Below are 15267 nucleotides of genomic sequence, written 5' to 3'. Positions count from 1 at the left end.
ACCTATATTTCATTATAATAATCAATATTTAAACTATAAAATTAAAATATACATGAAATTAGAAAATGTGTGTTTAAAAGACCCCACTTGTCTGTTGAAATGACGGTGAAGGTCCCCACTTGTAAATTTATCGAGTGTGAAAAATGAAATTGAAATACTTGATTGAACCATATAGGCTTTGACACTAATTCAAAATCTAATAATTTATACACAAATGTCCCCAGATATAATGTTGGAAGACTGTTTAGGTCCCCACTTGTAAATTTATCGAGGGTGAAAAATGAAATTGAAATACTTGATTGAACCATATAGGCTTTGACACTAATTCAAAATCTAATAATTTATACACAAATGTCCCCAGATATAAGGTTGGAAGACTGTTTAGGTCCCCACTTGTAAACCTGAAATCAGCTCAAAACTTACGTGTTAAGCCTTTAAAAGGTCCGAGTACCTAAATTTCATTATAATAATCAATATTTAAACTATAAAATTAAAATATACATGAAATTAGAAAATGTGTGTTTAAAAGACCCCACTTGTCTGTTGAAATGACTGTGAAGGTCCCCACTTGTAAATTTATCGAGTGTGAAAAATGAAATTGAAATACCTGATGAAACCATATAGGCTTCGACACTAGTAATAAATCTAATAATTTATACACAAATGTCCCCAGATCTAAGGTTGGAAGACTGTTTAGGTCCCCACTTGTAAACCTGAAATCAGCTCAAAACTTACGTGTTAAGCCTTAAAAAGGTCCGATTACCTAAATTTCATTATAATAATCAATATTTAAACTATAAAATTAAAATATACATGAAATTAGAAAATGTGTGTTTAAAAGACCCCAATTGTCTGTTGAAATGACTGTGAAGGTCCCCACTTGTAAATTTATCGAGTGTGAAAAATGAAATTGAAATACCTGATGAAACCATATAGGCTTCGACACTAGTAATAAATCTAATAATTTATACACAAATGTCCCCAGATCTGAGGTTGGAAGACTGTTTAGGTCCCCACTTGTAAACATGAAATTAGCTCAAAACTTAAGTGTTAAGCCTTTAAAAGTTCCGATTACCTAAATTTCATTATAATAATCAATATTTAAACTATAAAATTAAAATATACATGAAATTAGAAAATGTGTGTTTAAAAGACCCCACTTGTCTGTTGAAATGACTGTGAAGGTCCCCACTTGTAAATTTATCGAGTGTGAAAAATGAAATTGAAATACCTGATGAAACCATATAGGCTTCGACACTAGTAATAAATCTAATAATTTATACACAAATGTCCCCAGATCTGAGGTTGGAAGACTGTTTAGGTCCCCACTTGTAAACATGAAATTAGCTCAAAACTTAAGTGTTAAGCCTTTAAAAGGTCCGATTACCTAAATTTCATTATAATAATCAATATTTAAACTATAAAATAAAAATATACATGAAATTAGAAAATGTGTGTTTAAAAGACCCCACTTGTCTGTTGAAATGACGGTGAAGGTCCCCACTTGTAAATTTATCGAGTGTGAAAAATGAAATTGAAATACTTGATTGAACCATATAGGCTTTGACACTAATTCAAAATCTAATAATTTATACACAAATGTCCCCAGATATAAGGTTGGAAGACTGTTTAGGTCCCCACTTGTAAATTTATCGAGTGTGAAAAATGAAATTGAAATACTTGATTGAACCATATAGGCTTTGACACTAATTCAAAATCTAATAATTTATACACAAATGTCCCCAGATATAAGGTTGGAAGACTGTTTAGGTCCCCACTTGTAAATTTATCGAGTGTGAAAAATGAAATTGAAATACTTGATTGAACCATATAGGTTTTGACACTAATTCCAAATCTAATAATTTATACACAATAGTCCCCAGATATAAGGTTGGAAGACTGTTAAGGTCCCCACATGTAAACCTGAAATCAGCTCAAAACTTACGTGTTAAGCCTTTAAGAGGTCCGATTGCCTAAATTTCATTATAATAATCAATATTTAAACTATAAAATTAAAATATACATGAAATTAGAAAATGTGTGTTTAAAAGACCCCACTTGTCTGTTGAAATGACGGTGAAGGTCCCCACTTGTAAATTTATCGAGTGTGAAAAATGAAATTGAAATACTTGATTGAACCATATAGGCTTTGACACTAATTCAAAATCTAATAATTTATACACAAATGTCCCCAGATATAAGGTTGGAAGACTGTTTAGGTCCCCACTTGTAAACCTGAAATCAGCTCAAAACTTACGTGTTAAGCCTTTAAAAGGTCCGATTACCTAAATTTCATTATAATAATCAATATTTAAACTATAAAATTAAAATATACATGAAATTAGAAAATGTGTGTTTAAAAGACCCCACTTGTCTGTTGAAATGACTGTGAAGGTCCCCACTTGTAAATTTATCGAGTGTGAAAAATGAAATTGAAATACCTGATGAAACCATATAGGCTTCGACACTAGTAATAAATCTAATAATTTATACACAAATGTCCCCAGATCTGAGGTTGGAAGACTGTTTAGGTCCCCACTTGTAAACATGAAATTAGCTCAAAACTTAAGTGTTAAGCCTTTAAAAGGTCCGATTACCTAAATTTCATTATAATAATCAATATTTAAACTATAAAATTAAAATATACATGAAATTAGAAAATGTGTGTTTAAAAGACCCCACTTGTCTGTTGAAATGACTGTGAAGGTCCCCACTTGTAAATTTATCGAGTCTGAAAAATCAAATTGAAATACCTGATGAAACCATATAGGCTTCGACACTAGTAATAAATCTAATAATTTATACACAAATGTCCCCAGATCTGAGGTTGGAAGACTGTTTAGGTCCCCACTTGTAAACCAGAAATCAGCTCAAAACTTAAGTGTTAAGCCTTTAAAAGGTCCGATTACCTCAATTTCATTATAATAATCAATATTTAAACTATAAAATTATAATATACATGAAATTAGAAAATGTGTGTTTAAAAGACCCCACTTGTCTGTTGAAATGACGGTGAAGGTCCCCACTTGTAAATTTATCGAGTGTGAAAAATGAAATTGAAATACCTGATGGAACCATATAGGCTTTCGACACTAATACAAAATCTAATAATTTATACACAAATGTCCCCAGATATAAGGTTGGAAGACTGTTTAGGTCCCCACTGATTTCAAGAGAACGTTTCATTAGCCGCTCATACTTATTTTGTAGCTTACGATGTTTTTCTAAAAATATTTAGAAATGAACAAATTACAGCCAATAATGCATTATTTATTTAGCTAATTTCCAAAAGCTAACCTTCAATTGATTCTTCTTCGCTGTCATCACAAAGTTGAGATGAAAAGTCTTTGTCATTAATGGCATCTTCATGAATTTCAGGTTCCACGCGTTCACCCATGTATAAATTGCCTTTAAGATAAATTATTCAAATTTACCATTTTTAAAGAAATTCCTAATAATGTTAATGCAAAAATATTAGAAAAATTGAAATTCACCTAAATTTATCACAGCATCTCCACGAACTTCATTTTTCTCATATTCATCAGATGGTAGATTATCTACAAATTATTTAAATTAGAAAATTAAGAAATTCACTATTAATATTAAAGAAAACTATAAATTCACCAAAATTGTTCACTCCATGTCCACTAACTTCATTTTTCTCATATTCATCAGATGGTAGATTATCTACAAATTATTTAAATTAGAAAATTAAGAAATTCACTATTAATATTAAAGAAAACTATAAATTCACCAAAATTGTTCACTCCATGTCCACGAACTTCATTTTTCTCATATTCATCAGATGGTAGATTATCTACAAATTATTTAAATTAGAAAATTAAGAAATTCACTATTAATATTAAAGAAAACTATAAATTCACCAAAATTGTTCACTCCATGTCCACGAACTTCATTTTCCTCATATTCATCAGATGATACATTATCTACAAGACAAGGCAATTTAAAATTTGTTTCAGAAACTCAATATTAAAATTAACTTAATTTAGGAAAAATATAAATTTACCTAAAAAATTTCTGCCGTCTTCACTAATCTCATTTTCTTTATCCTTGTTATTATTTGGTAATAAATTGTTCCTAGCATTTATTTGAATGATATTATCAGAATCAATGAGTTCTCTTGATTGAGTTTCTTCGCTAATTTCACTTCCCACCACATGATTTTTAAGTTGCTCTTCACTCTTACTGTCCTTGATTTTAAATGAAATTCCGGCTTATTTTCTAGACCAAACGAGTATAACTAACTTTGAAACAAAAACTTACAAAATTAAATGCGTGTTTCTTGTTTTTAAGTTTATTATTTATTATTCGAGTGTATCGTTTCTTCTGGGCTCTTTCTTTCATATCTTCAGCATTCCTCTTTTTTCCTTTGTGTTTTGTTGTCAGTGGCGTGTTGGTGATAAACCTAAACGGTGGGGCACGTATGCGTTTACCCTTAATATCATGGCTAACTTCATCTTCCGTGACTATTATTGAAGTAAATATGAATTTAAGATTTTTCAATGACAAAAGGGTGTTTGATAAAATGCTATCAATGGCGACGATATATTAAGTATTATATTAAAAGAAGGGTCAAAAGAGGGTCGTCCTTTCAACCCTCTATTTGATAATGGCTATAAAATAATTTCTTACCACCCAATAACAGAATCAAAACTTCCGCCCTGCTGTCCTCACTTTCTACCATGTACTTATGGCGACAATTGAAGTCCATTTTATTTATGGGTTGAAACTGAAGTATATCCTTCACTTCAACCACCTTTTGGGAGTTATCATGGATAACTTTGACAAGAGCAAAATTGGGCGCTTGATCAGGTGTTGACTGTGGTGAATTTCTTTTACATCCTAGCGGAGTTGTTTGGAAGCGTTGCGATGCAATACTTGAAACCCTTTTCTTACAATTTTTGGGTGTACGTTTCCCCATTTCGAAAGGCCGCATGTTATTGCCTAAATTAATTTAGATATTAGCCAACAAATATGTACTCGGTAGATGGTATAGTGAATCGCGAACCAGTTATTTTTATGTATCATTTAAAAATACCAATACCCAATTTTCAAACATGTTGGGGATATAAAGGTTTCTTTGTTTAATTTCAATTAATCAAAGAGGGGAGGGGAGTCGGTTTATCATGGGAGACCCTAATTTGCATAGAATTCAAACTTTAAACTTATTAGTCCGTGAGCCAGGTGATTTTCCGGTAGCCTCCGTGGTGGCAAAATTTTGACTGTGCCACTTGATACCTTATGACCCCAGTATAAGATCAAGCCATGATAACCCGCTGCATAAGGGTGCTTTTGTGAGCTACAGAGGTCAAAAGGTCAAATTTGCAATTTTTCATTTGCTAGTAACTTTTTTGTTTTAATTCCGATTTTAACGCGGATATATTCATTGTTCTCAGAATTTTATGGGCTTTTCTATGCATATTAAAATCTATGTCGATTACCAGTTGGTCGCTAGGTGGTGCTGAGAACCTGATGTTAATAAATCCTGAACCCCTAGCCCAAAAATAGTCATAAAAATATACATTTTAATGATTTTGGCCCGGGGAATTCGAATATGCAAGTCCCAAATAGGTTATCGTTTCACACGGCACGGAATCCATCAAAATAAAATATCATCTTTCCTTTTGACTAAACAAAAATTTATTAAGGATAAAACAAAATAACACGCTATCAATTTCAATGTCTTTGACATAATTTATTTATTGTTTAGTTCACTCATCCTCATAGTCAGACTCATTTGTAGTTAACTGGCAGTCATCGATTTCATTGGCTGGTTTCTGGTTACTACATTTTGTGAATTTGCACAGCTCCGTGCATTTGAGCCCATTGTCGATGCAAGTGCAATTGCCTTCTTTGCAAATTCGGGTGCAATTGCACTTCATAAATTCAATTACAGATGCGGGAGCTGGAAACCCAGTCATCCATTCAATTTCTAAATTTCCAAGGCTATCCATTTTCCAGCCGTGTTCAGTTGGATCGGGAATACTGTAATTTTGCTTTAAGCACCTTCTCCATATGCCACATTGGTATTTGGCACGTCTAGAGTGTTGTTGTAAGCAATCCTTGCATGGAGGCAACTGCGCAGATGAGGGCTGACCTCTTTTTGAGCAAAATAACAAATATCGACATTCATTGATATCACAGACTTTTTCTTTGGAAGCGTATATGCGGCATGTAAATTCTTCAAGTTGTTTCAACAAATCTTCTGTCATTTCCCACGATTTTCACAGTCTTGAGAAGGTATCTTGGAACCTTTTTTCTTTCTTCATAATTTCTAATGCTCTTAGTTTTCCTTTCCCAGCGAAAGCACTTACTGTGTCGCAGCCAGTGAACGCATGAAGGCCGACAAGGGCTTCACAAACATCTGACCCGAGAGCACTGTACAACTTGGAAATATCACGAATATTTCGACGACATTTGCTGCCCACCTTTTGGTACATTTGACTAGAAATTTGATTGCAAATGGATAGGCTCAATATTAGTATGTCAGTATCTTCCGCAGATAAGACAATAGCCTTGTAGCCCTCTTTTGATGCATGACTAGCGTGAAGAAAAATTCTGGTATCGGCTTCTTCGTGAGTCGATTTTAAATCGACAACCTCAGTCCAGCATTCTTCTGTAAGACGAAAGCACTGATCTCCATTTGTAACGAAAAGTGTTTTCTTCATTAGTCGTTCCCTAATTTGAGGTTTCTTCCACTCTTCTACAAGAAAGGTAATAAGGCTAGACTTGTTGTGTGAAACTCTTAAAAACTTTCTCCATTGTTTAACTTTGTGAGATGGAGCAATATTCATGAACGTTGGTCCACAATCGGAACCCCGTAAGCGTCTCTCTTGTGTTTTGATAGACATTTCTTTATAAACATCGAAGACAACATCTATTCGATTGTTGTCTCTACCTTCTTTGAGAACCACCGCTAAGGCATAGTTGGATATTTCACCAAATGTCTGTTCATCACCCTTAATCTTTTGAATTAAATTCATTCCATCGATAATAAGGGCACTTGGAGATGGAATTTGGTCGACGGAACAGGCACTCTTTTCAATACCATGTGCCAAAGTCGATTTGTTCGTTTTTCGCAAAGAACCGTCTGATGTAGCTAACGCCCATGGAATTGGACTTAGGGGATGTGCAAGAACATCTTTCAAATCGAGACTTCGGCTTTGTGCAATTAAAATCATGTGGGCGAATAGATTTCGGTCAGCTTTTAAGACCACCTCGGTATTTTGATTTTTAAGTGTTCTTGACTTTCTTGTGATATCCGTGAATGTCTTCAGTTTCTTTTTATGGATGGTGCTGTGAAACTTTTCTGTGGGAGTTTCACTTCCTAGCCTATTTTGGCAGAACAATTTATAAGCCGTTTCCCCAATTGCTTGCGCGTTCAGAAGATTTTCGGTGACTTCTGGTGTGGCTAGCATCGATGTGGATAGACTAATTAGTTCCGTATTTGGAGAGCTCATTGGATTAACCCAATCATTCAGAAGATCCATTAAAACTTTGACGGCCTTTTGATCTTCGCCAATTCTGCTTTTTTGTAAATCTTTGTGCGAGAATTTAGTGCCGGAAAAGTAGGTAAGATCGCGCAACTGTTTAACACAAAGACTTCTGTATTCCGCTGTTAGATAGTATCTGTTTAGAGCTCCTGTCTTAAGGCTGAATCCCTTGGTTCCACCAGCTGTCTGAGTGTCCCTATTTATAGTTACTTCTATGGTTTGATCTGCTGGTATTTTACCGAATGGGTTCGAATCTCCAACCTGAACAGAAAATCCACCATTCTTGAAATTTTCGAATACATCGGGATGCGTTTCTTCATGATGAGTCATTTGATCTAAATATACGGGTAAATATCGCGAGTAGTTAACCTTATCATAAGCAAAGACCCATGGAATCAAAGCTCGAATGGCTCGCAAATGCAGGCTCCAATTTCCTTCTCTCGAAGCTCTCAAGAGGTCCAAGACAATTTGAACCATGTCAACATATGACATCCAAAATGCTGCTAAATGACCTTTGCTTCCATTGCGCATGAGATCAAGGTATTCTTCAAAAAGATGCAGAAATTTTTGGCATGATTCTTTACTAAAGAGATCTTGTAGAGTTTGCTGTTTCAGGTCGTGCCAAATGCTGTCGAAACTGGCTTTTAGATATTCTTCGGTCTCAGCTTCTTCGGGATGTTTCTGAAGTAACCATATACTAAATTCGTCCCACGCAAGTCGAAGAAGAGCTTCAAAAACTAGTTTGTGTAGTCGGATACCTCTGTTGTATTGTCGTCCTTCCAAAACGCTTTCAACAGTTCCTTCAGCTATAATGCCTGATTCAACGCAAAGCTCTCGTAGCCCTGCATCCTTAAACCTTTTCCCGATTGTTGAAAGGAGGACACCGATAGTATGGAATTCTCCCATACGTAGAACAATTTTTTTATATTTTTCAGGGCGTTTCCAAGCTATTTCTGTCGCTTTTGCGTATATCGCTTGGTCAAAAACGCAAACTACATTTTCAATTTCGAGTTGAGACATTATTTGTAAAGATCGTTCTAAAATTTCGTTGACGGTGTTCAGGCTGGTCGCCGGTGCGTTGATAGTTGGAAGATATCCAATTGAATCTTTAACAACGTCGAGATCGCTTCTCATCAAAATATTAAAGCCCGTCCAGCTCGGAGTTAAGGAACTATAAATACGGCTCATTATCCAGAAATGATTTTTGAGATTAGAATTTCCGATGTATTCGTCACCTGGAACTGTAATTGGCCTCAGAGGTGGTGGCCCAGATCTCTCCCCAGAAAAATAGTCAGGTAATGGAAGTGTCTTGGCTGTTATGTTTCTTTGCTTGGTCTTCTGAAAACCCGTAAATGACGAGTCTTGTTTGGGACCAATCATTGGTGCTTGAATTGCAATACCATTGACACGATGGGAGGTTCCAGCCCCTGTTATTGTTTCTTCAAGACGATCGATGTTATCCCAAACTAGGGTTGTAAAAGTCAAAGGGTAAATGTTTGAAGGTAGAACAGTATCCTGATCTTGAGTTGATTGAAGTTTTTGAAGGCATAAGGCTGTTTCGATTTCTTCGTAAACGGTATAAGAGACGCAGTGACCAAGTCGGTTTAGGATGCGAATGAGTTCAACATTGCCAGTTAGAGACTTTATAACAAATGGAAGTAAAACATGCTTAGGAGGGCGTTTTTGTCCACTAGAAACTCCATAGATTAGATCTTGAGCAATTGAGTTTATAACACTTTGAGATCTTTGAGATATTGATCCTTTTTCTTTCCCAGTAATTACAAGGCGAAGAAACGACTTTACTGAGTCCGGAATGTTGATCACATTTTCATCTAAGTCTGACGGTTGGGGAGGCCACGTTGTTTCTGGTACTTCCGTTTTTAAATCAGATCGCATTTTTAAGCCAGATATTGTGAGCGCTTCTCCGAAATCTGGGTCCGACTTCAATGATTTTAGGGAACGTTTTAAGTTCAAATTCTCTTTGACCAGCTCATCTCTGCAAATGTTATCCGGATAAACGATAAGCTTGCCTTTGTCGTCCGAAATAATATGAATTGAGTCTCTGAACTCTACCTCTAGTCTTTTACGTATTTGTTTTTTCAACGATGGCGTTATATCTTCATCGTTATCAGATTGTAGTTTTGAAACCAAAATCTCAGTTAGTTCAGTCATGTAGATCGCTCTTGGATTCAGGAACAAATCATTTCTAATGTGCTCGAAAAGGCCCGCGTAAGCCTTATTTTCTGGTGTAGTGAAAGAATCTCTAAAAGAGCTAGAAGCCTCAGACTCGTTTTCCTTAATCTTTGTATTGGTTCGATAGCAGCTACGATGGTAATGGGCTTCGGCAGCCACAATATCTCGGCTGGTAAGACTTAAAATCCGATCGTCGCATTTATTTGCAGCAGCTTTTCGTATAGTTTCGTCGGCCGCCAAGGTGGTTCACGAGTTTTAACACCCTTTACGCACTTGTTGGCTTTTTGACAAAATATACACTCTGCCTTATATACTAAAGAAGTTGTTGGTGCCTGGCGAATAGATCTTCTGATAGGCGCTGGAGTTCCTTCTTGAGTTGAATCACCCTCGGAATGTTTCCTTTCAATAGACAGAAGTGTTTTCTTCATTGTGAATATGGAACGACATTTTCTATGGTATCTAATATCTGGTATTTCTCCCTCCAACAGGCTATTTGATAGTTCTAAGATTGCTTCGTGTCGTCTAATCTTAGCAGCGCTTAGTAACGATTCCCATGAATCTAAATCTTTTATTTTAACAAGATTTTCTTCTGTATCTTCCACCGTCATATGTATAAAGCATTCTGTTTTGTTTACAGCGATTCGTCTATTCGCACTACCAAATGTATTAGTCGTCGATGGCTTATCCATTTTTTAGTTACACTAAACAAGGTAAATATAATATCGATGTGGATTTTAGTATAAAGCGAGGCAAATTAAACAGAAATAAACCTTACCTATCAATTCACTGTTGGAAAAAATGGCTTCCTCGCCTCGTGGCGTAGGTATTATTAAAACATCTTAGCGCCATCTATTATGCAAAACCATTAATCTGTCTATTAACTAAATTTTAGGAAAGGATAACCTATTTGGGACTTGCATATTCGAATTCCCCGGGCCAAAATCATTAAAATGTATATTTTTATGACTATTTTTGGGTTAAGGGTTCAGGATTTATTAACATCAGGTTCTCAGCACCACCTAGCGACCAACTGGTAATCGACATAGATTTGAATATGCATAGAAAAGCCCATAAAATTCTGAGAACAATGAATATATCCGCGTTAAAATCGGAATTAAAACAAAAAGTTACAAGCAAATGAAAAATTGCAAATTTGACCTTTTGACCTATGTAGCTCACAAAAGCACCCATATCCAGCGGGTTATCATGGCTTAATGTTATACTGGGGCCATAAGGTATCAAGTGGCACAGTCAAAATTTTGCCACCACGGAGGCTACCGGCTGCCAATATTTTATTTTCTGGCTCATGGACTATATCAAACGTAATCATCAAAACTATTCAAATTAGCCCTATATTTGAAATTTATAACAAATAAGAGATACTTACACAAATTTTAGCCTTGCACACGATGCAAAATGTCCGAGGACCAACCAAAGCGAAAAAGTAAATGGGTACTAGTTTCATTGTACTTTTGATCGGTATCATGGACATGGGAAAACCCCGCATGATTCGAACGCAGCTCCCCCACACCGTCCCACGAGGCCCAAATTAACAACATTCTTTGGCAGCCATCTATGAGCATTTTTCGGCTACTTTAATTATACGTTTTCAGAACTAAGATTTCAGGTTTTCATCACTAAATTATAATTATATTTAAAAATACTAATTTAAATTAAAACTATAAAAAATAATTATTGACATTACTCAATTTGTTTAGTTTAGAGGGAAATATGTAACGACAGCATTGAACCTGAAAGTGACCAATGACCCTGTAACAAAGACTAGTCTATTTGCCCTATAGGATGTCACGATTCCAAACACAAAGCTTAAATGAAGTTTTCAACTACTTCTACTGTAGTTATGTCTCCATGGGAGCGCTCTGCGCTCTAGTGCCAATGCACGGCCAACTTTGATACTCGACAAGCTCGCCATGAGTATCTAAGTTGGCCGTGGTCAATGTAATACGGGTTACACGGCCTTAGTCTATGCCAGTGCCAAACTGCCAACTGCCAAAAGAGCAGCTCGCCCGAAATATTTCTTTTGCCCCAGTAAATTTTATATTAGCTCTTATTATGTCACGAAAAAGGTATAAGTTATATTTAGAAAAAGACTATATTAGCCCAACTATTTTTATTCCCAAAACTACTCTTTATAATCAGGCTAAACAGAAACGCCTTAAGGAGCTAAATCAGGTATGTTTCGACTTAAGCCTTGGCCAAAAACATTTGTAAGCCTGGAGTAGTTTTTAATTATAACTTTTGTCTGTCTTTATAGAATCGTTCTGGTGAGCCTGAACATCATTTGCAGAACACGTTTGGTCTAAACAACAAAGATAACTTGGATGTCAGTAGAGAAGGTCAACAAATCGAAGACATAGAATTTGGAAATGAGTTTTATAATCGCCAATTCAGTGGATGTGAATCTGAAGATGAAGCTGAAAATCCTCGCTTAAATGAATATGAATCTGATACTGAAGCTAATAATCCAAATTTCAATGAATATGAATGTGAGGATGAAGCTAATAATTGTCGCTTAAATGAAAATGAATCTCAGCATGAAGTTGATAATGAAGAACCAAATCAAAAAAAGTACCCTTATGAACTGTTTGAAGAAAAAATTACCTTGGGAAACTGCGTAACCAAAGGAGAAGCTGTGCTACTAATTCAAGGTTTTTCACTAAGACATAGTATAACTGAACTTGCTCTAGACGACTTGCTGAAATTGATAAACACCATGCTTGGAAGTGAAGTAGTTCCAAATTCGAAGTATCGCTTAAAACAGTTATTTCCAAAAAGTAACAGTATTAAACACCATCTTTGTAATGGATGCGTAGAAATTCTAAGTGAGAATTTGGTGTGCCCCAATTGTGTGAAACAGTACGACAGTAAGGAAATTTCAACAAGTTTTTACTCCTTTCCATTAGAGGAACAGTTGAAACGTTTGTTTGAGGATTCCTCTATAGCTTCAAAGCTAAATTATAAATTTGAAAGGGTGAAGAAGGTTGAAAATGGCATTGAGGACATATACGATGGGCAAATGTATAAGAACTTATCTAAACCAGGAATGCTTTTAAGTGACCCTAATAATTTTTCAATCACTTTTAATACAGACGATGCTTCTGTTTTTAAGTCTAGTCGATATTCTATATGGCCGTTATTTGTTACTTTGAATGAGCTACCTCCAAAAGAACGCTCAAATCGGGTTCTTTTAGTAGGACTATGGTGCGGGAAAGGAGATCCAAATATGGAAATTTTTTTACAACCCTTTGTCTCAGAGATGACGTTATTACACGATGTTGGTTTCACTTGGAAAAAAACCCAAACAGATTCCATAACCAGTAAAGTCCTTTCGGTTTGTAGCTGCCCTGATTCAGTTGCCCGACCTGCAATGCAAAATTTCATCCAATTCAACGGTTACTATGGCTGCAGTTGGTGCCTACATCCAGGGCATTCTATAATAGTAGAAACTGAAGGTCGTAAAAGAAAGTTTATTAGATACACAGAAACTGAAAACACTTATGCAGAACGCAGCGAACAGCAGACTATTAGGGATATTGAAAAAGTAGTCCAAAATGGCAAGCATATTTTTGGAATTAAAGGTCCAAGCCCTCTTATTAACCTGCCCCTATTTAACATTATTGATGGGTTTGTACCAGATTATATGCATGTAGTGTTGCTTGGTGTTACTAAAACACTCACAGAAATTTGGCTTTCAAGAACTGGTGAAGAATACTATATAGGGTGTCCAAAAGATTTGACATTAGTTGACACTCGTTTGAAAAATATTAAACCACCAAGCGACATTGCTAGACGCCCTAGATCTTTAAAAGAAAGAAACTTGTGGAAAGCAAATGAATGGAGGAACTGGCTTCTTTTTTACTGTTATCCTTGCGTATTAGATATTTTACCCAAAAAATATGTGAGGCATTTCTGTCTCCTTTCTAAAAGTATTTATATGATGCTCGGTTCCTGTATACTACCAAACGAACTCAATAAGGCTAACTATTTAATAACAAAGTTTGTTTATCAATACCAAAAACTCTATGGCGAAAAATCTATGGTTGCCAACGTTCACTTCCTACTGCACTTGCCAAAGAGCGTCTTAAACTTCGGCCCCCTGTGGGCCCATTCAGCGTTTGTCTTTGAAGATGCTAATGGGAAATTAATATCTTTTATTAATGGGACGCAAGGAGTACCCGTGCAGATTTGCGAAAAGTATTTTCGAAAACTGTCTTTTGAAATGGTGTTACAAAATGTATTCCCTAAAATTTATAACGCTACAAAGGATTATTTACAAAAGTTGGGTTTTACGATTGATGAAAAGGAAATCAAATTCAAAACGTTGGGAAAAGCTGAAATTAGGAAACTGACTGATGAAGAAGTGAAATGTTTGAAGAATGATATTTTGAATTTGAATTTCAGTGAAAATACGTATTACCAAATATCAAAAAGAGTTACTTATAGGGGAATAATATTACATAGAACAGAGTACAAGAGATCCATAAAACGAAATAACTGCTTTGTAATTTTTGAATACGAAGGTATTAAACATTATGGGGAAATTCAATATTTTATTGATCTCGGAGACTGTAATATGGATTTAAAAGATACCGAAAATACAATTGCAGTAATTCAGCCTTATGAAACAGAAGAGTCTAATATGGTGCCTCATATCAAAATTGGGTTTAGTACGAAAAAGATGTATATATTTAAAATATCAAGTAGTAAACAGAAATGTATTGTATTGAAAATTAATGATAAAATTTACTTCGGCGATTTTCCAAATAGAATAGAATGCTTAGGTATAATGTAAGTTTTAGATGCGTAATAAATTGAAATTCTTGAAAATGTCTTTGGCTTAACAACTTGTTAATAACTAGTGATTTTAGCGTCGTCTATTGAAAACGAAAGCCATAGAATGTGATATGTTAATTAGAATTAGCCTTTCGTACAGACTACGCGAATACACTGGATTTTTATTATAGCTTTATGGGACGGTCCGACCAATCTATTTCCCATCGATTAAATTTGGCCTAGACTATTGGTATTTAATTGGGATTGATTGGTTTTCGATTGGACACAAAAACCAATCGATTTCCCATCTATTAAATTTGGCCTAGACTATTGGTATTTAATTGGGTTTGATTGGTTTACGATTGGACACAAAAACCAATCGATTTCCCATCGATATAATTTGGCCTAGACTATTGGTATTTAATTGGGTTTGATTGGTTTACGATTGGTCACAAAAACCAATCGATTTCCCATCGATATAATTTCGCCTAGTCTATTGGTATTTAATTGGGATTGATTGGTTTTCGATTGGACGCAAAAACCAATCGATTTCCCATCGATTAAATTTGGCCTAGTCTATTGGTATTTAATTGGGATTGATTGGTTTTCGATTGGACGCAAAAACCAATCAATTTCCCATTATAGACCATCATGATACCAATTGGAAATTAATTGACTCCAGTGAAAGCATCATTGGTTTTTGATTGGTACAACATTTCCAATACAATACCAATTCCTTTCCAATCCAACCAATAAAAAACCAATT

General features: G+C 35.2%; 2 protein-coding genes across 2 annotated transcripts; one reads left to right on the top strand and one right to left on the bottom strand.

Moving 5' to 3' along the window:
- Positions 1-1948: 1948 nt before the first annotated feature.
- On the bottom strand, positions 1949-11606 carry LOC149674143 (uncharacterized). Its single transcript, XM_089838606.1, has 9 exons — positions 11020-11606; positions 4654-5185; positions 4285-4487; positions 4028-4211; positions 3885-3947; positions 3495-3557; positions 3298-3408; positions 3119-3224; positions 1949-1973 (listed from the first exon to the last, which is right to left on the bottom strand). Exons 2-9 carry the CDS (start codon positions 4955-4957, stop codon positions 1949-1951), a joined length of 1059 nt encoding a protein of 352 aa, XP_089694732.1. The 5' UTR covers positions 4958-5185; positions 11020-11606.
- A 73-nt stretch (positions 11607-11679) lies between these two features.
- On the top strand, positions 11680-15205 carry LOC149674142 (uncharacterized). The gene is made up of 4 exons (XM_089838605.1): positions 11680-11900; positions 11983-14248; positions 14336-14443; positions 15147-15205. Exons 1-4 carry the CDS (start codon positions 11694-11696, stop codon positions 15203-15205), a joined length of 2640 nt encoding a protein of 879 aa, XP_089694731.1. The 5' UTR covers positions 11680-11693.
- The last annotated feature ends 62 nt before the right edge of the window (positions 15206-15267 follow it).

The sequence above is a fragment of the Phalangium opilio genome, unplaced genomic scaffold, assembly GCF_054372755.1.
Source record: "Phalangium opilio isolate 3A_F unplaced genomic scaffold, DU_Popi_V2 ptg000046l_1, whole genome shotgun sequence".
NCBI classification, from domain to species: domain Eukaryota; kingdom Metazoa; phylum Arthropoda; class Arachnida; order Opiliones; family Phalangiidae; genus Phalangium; species Phalangium opilio.
This window is presented reverse-complemented; position numbering and strand designations above follow the sequence as displayed.

What these genes read in the sequence shown, in the direction of transcription:
- LOC149674143 (XM_089838606.1), bottom strand. Translation starts at nt 4,957, where the DNA reads ATGCGGCCTTTCGAAATGGGGAAACGTACACCCAAAAATTGTAAGAAA. An exon ending in AGAAACACGCATTTAATTTT is followed by an intron (nt 4,212 to 4,284) that starts GTAAGTTTTTGT and finishes TTTAAAATCAAG; the next exon opens with GACAGTAAGAGTGAAGAGCA. An exon ending in TTATATCTGGGGACATTTGT is followed by an intron (nt 1,974 to 3,118) that starts GTATAAATTATT and finishes AATGAAATTTAG; the next exon opens with GCAATCGGACCTCTTAAAGG.
- LOC149674142 (XM_089838605.1), top strand. Translation starts at nt 11,694, where the DNA reads ATGCCAGTGCCAAACTGCCAACTGCCAAAAGAGCAGCTCGCCCGAAAT. An exon ending in TGTAATTTTTGAATACGAAG is followed by an intron (nt 14,249 to 14,335) that starts GTATTAAACATT and finishes ATACAATTGCAG; the next exon opens with TAATTCAGCCTTATGAAACA. An exon ending in ATCAAGTAGTAAACAGAAAT is followed by an intron (nt 14,444 to 15,146) that starts GTATTGTATTGA and finishes TTCCCATTATAG; the next exon opens with ACCATCATGATACCAATTGG.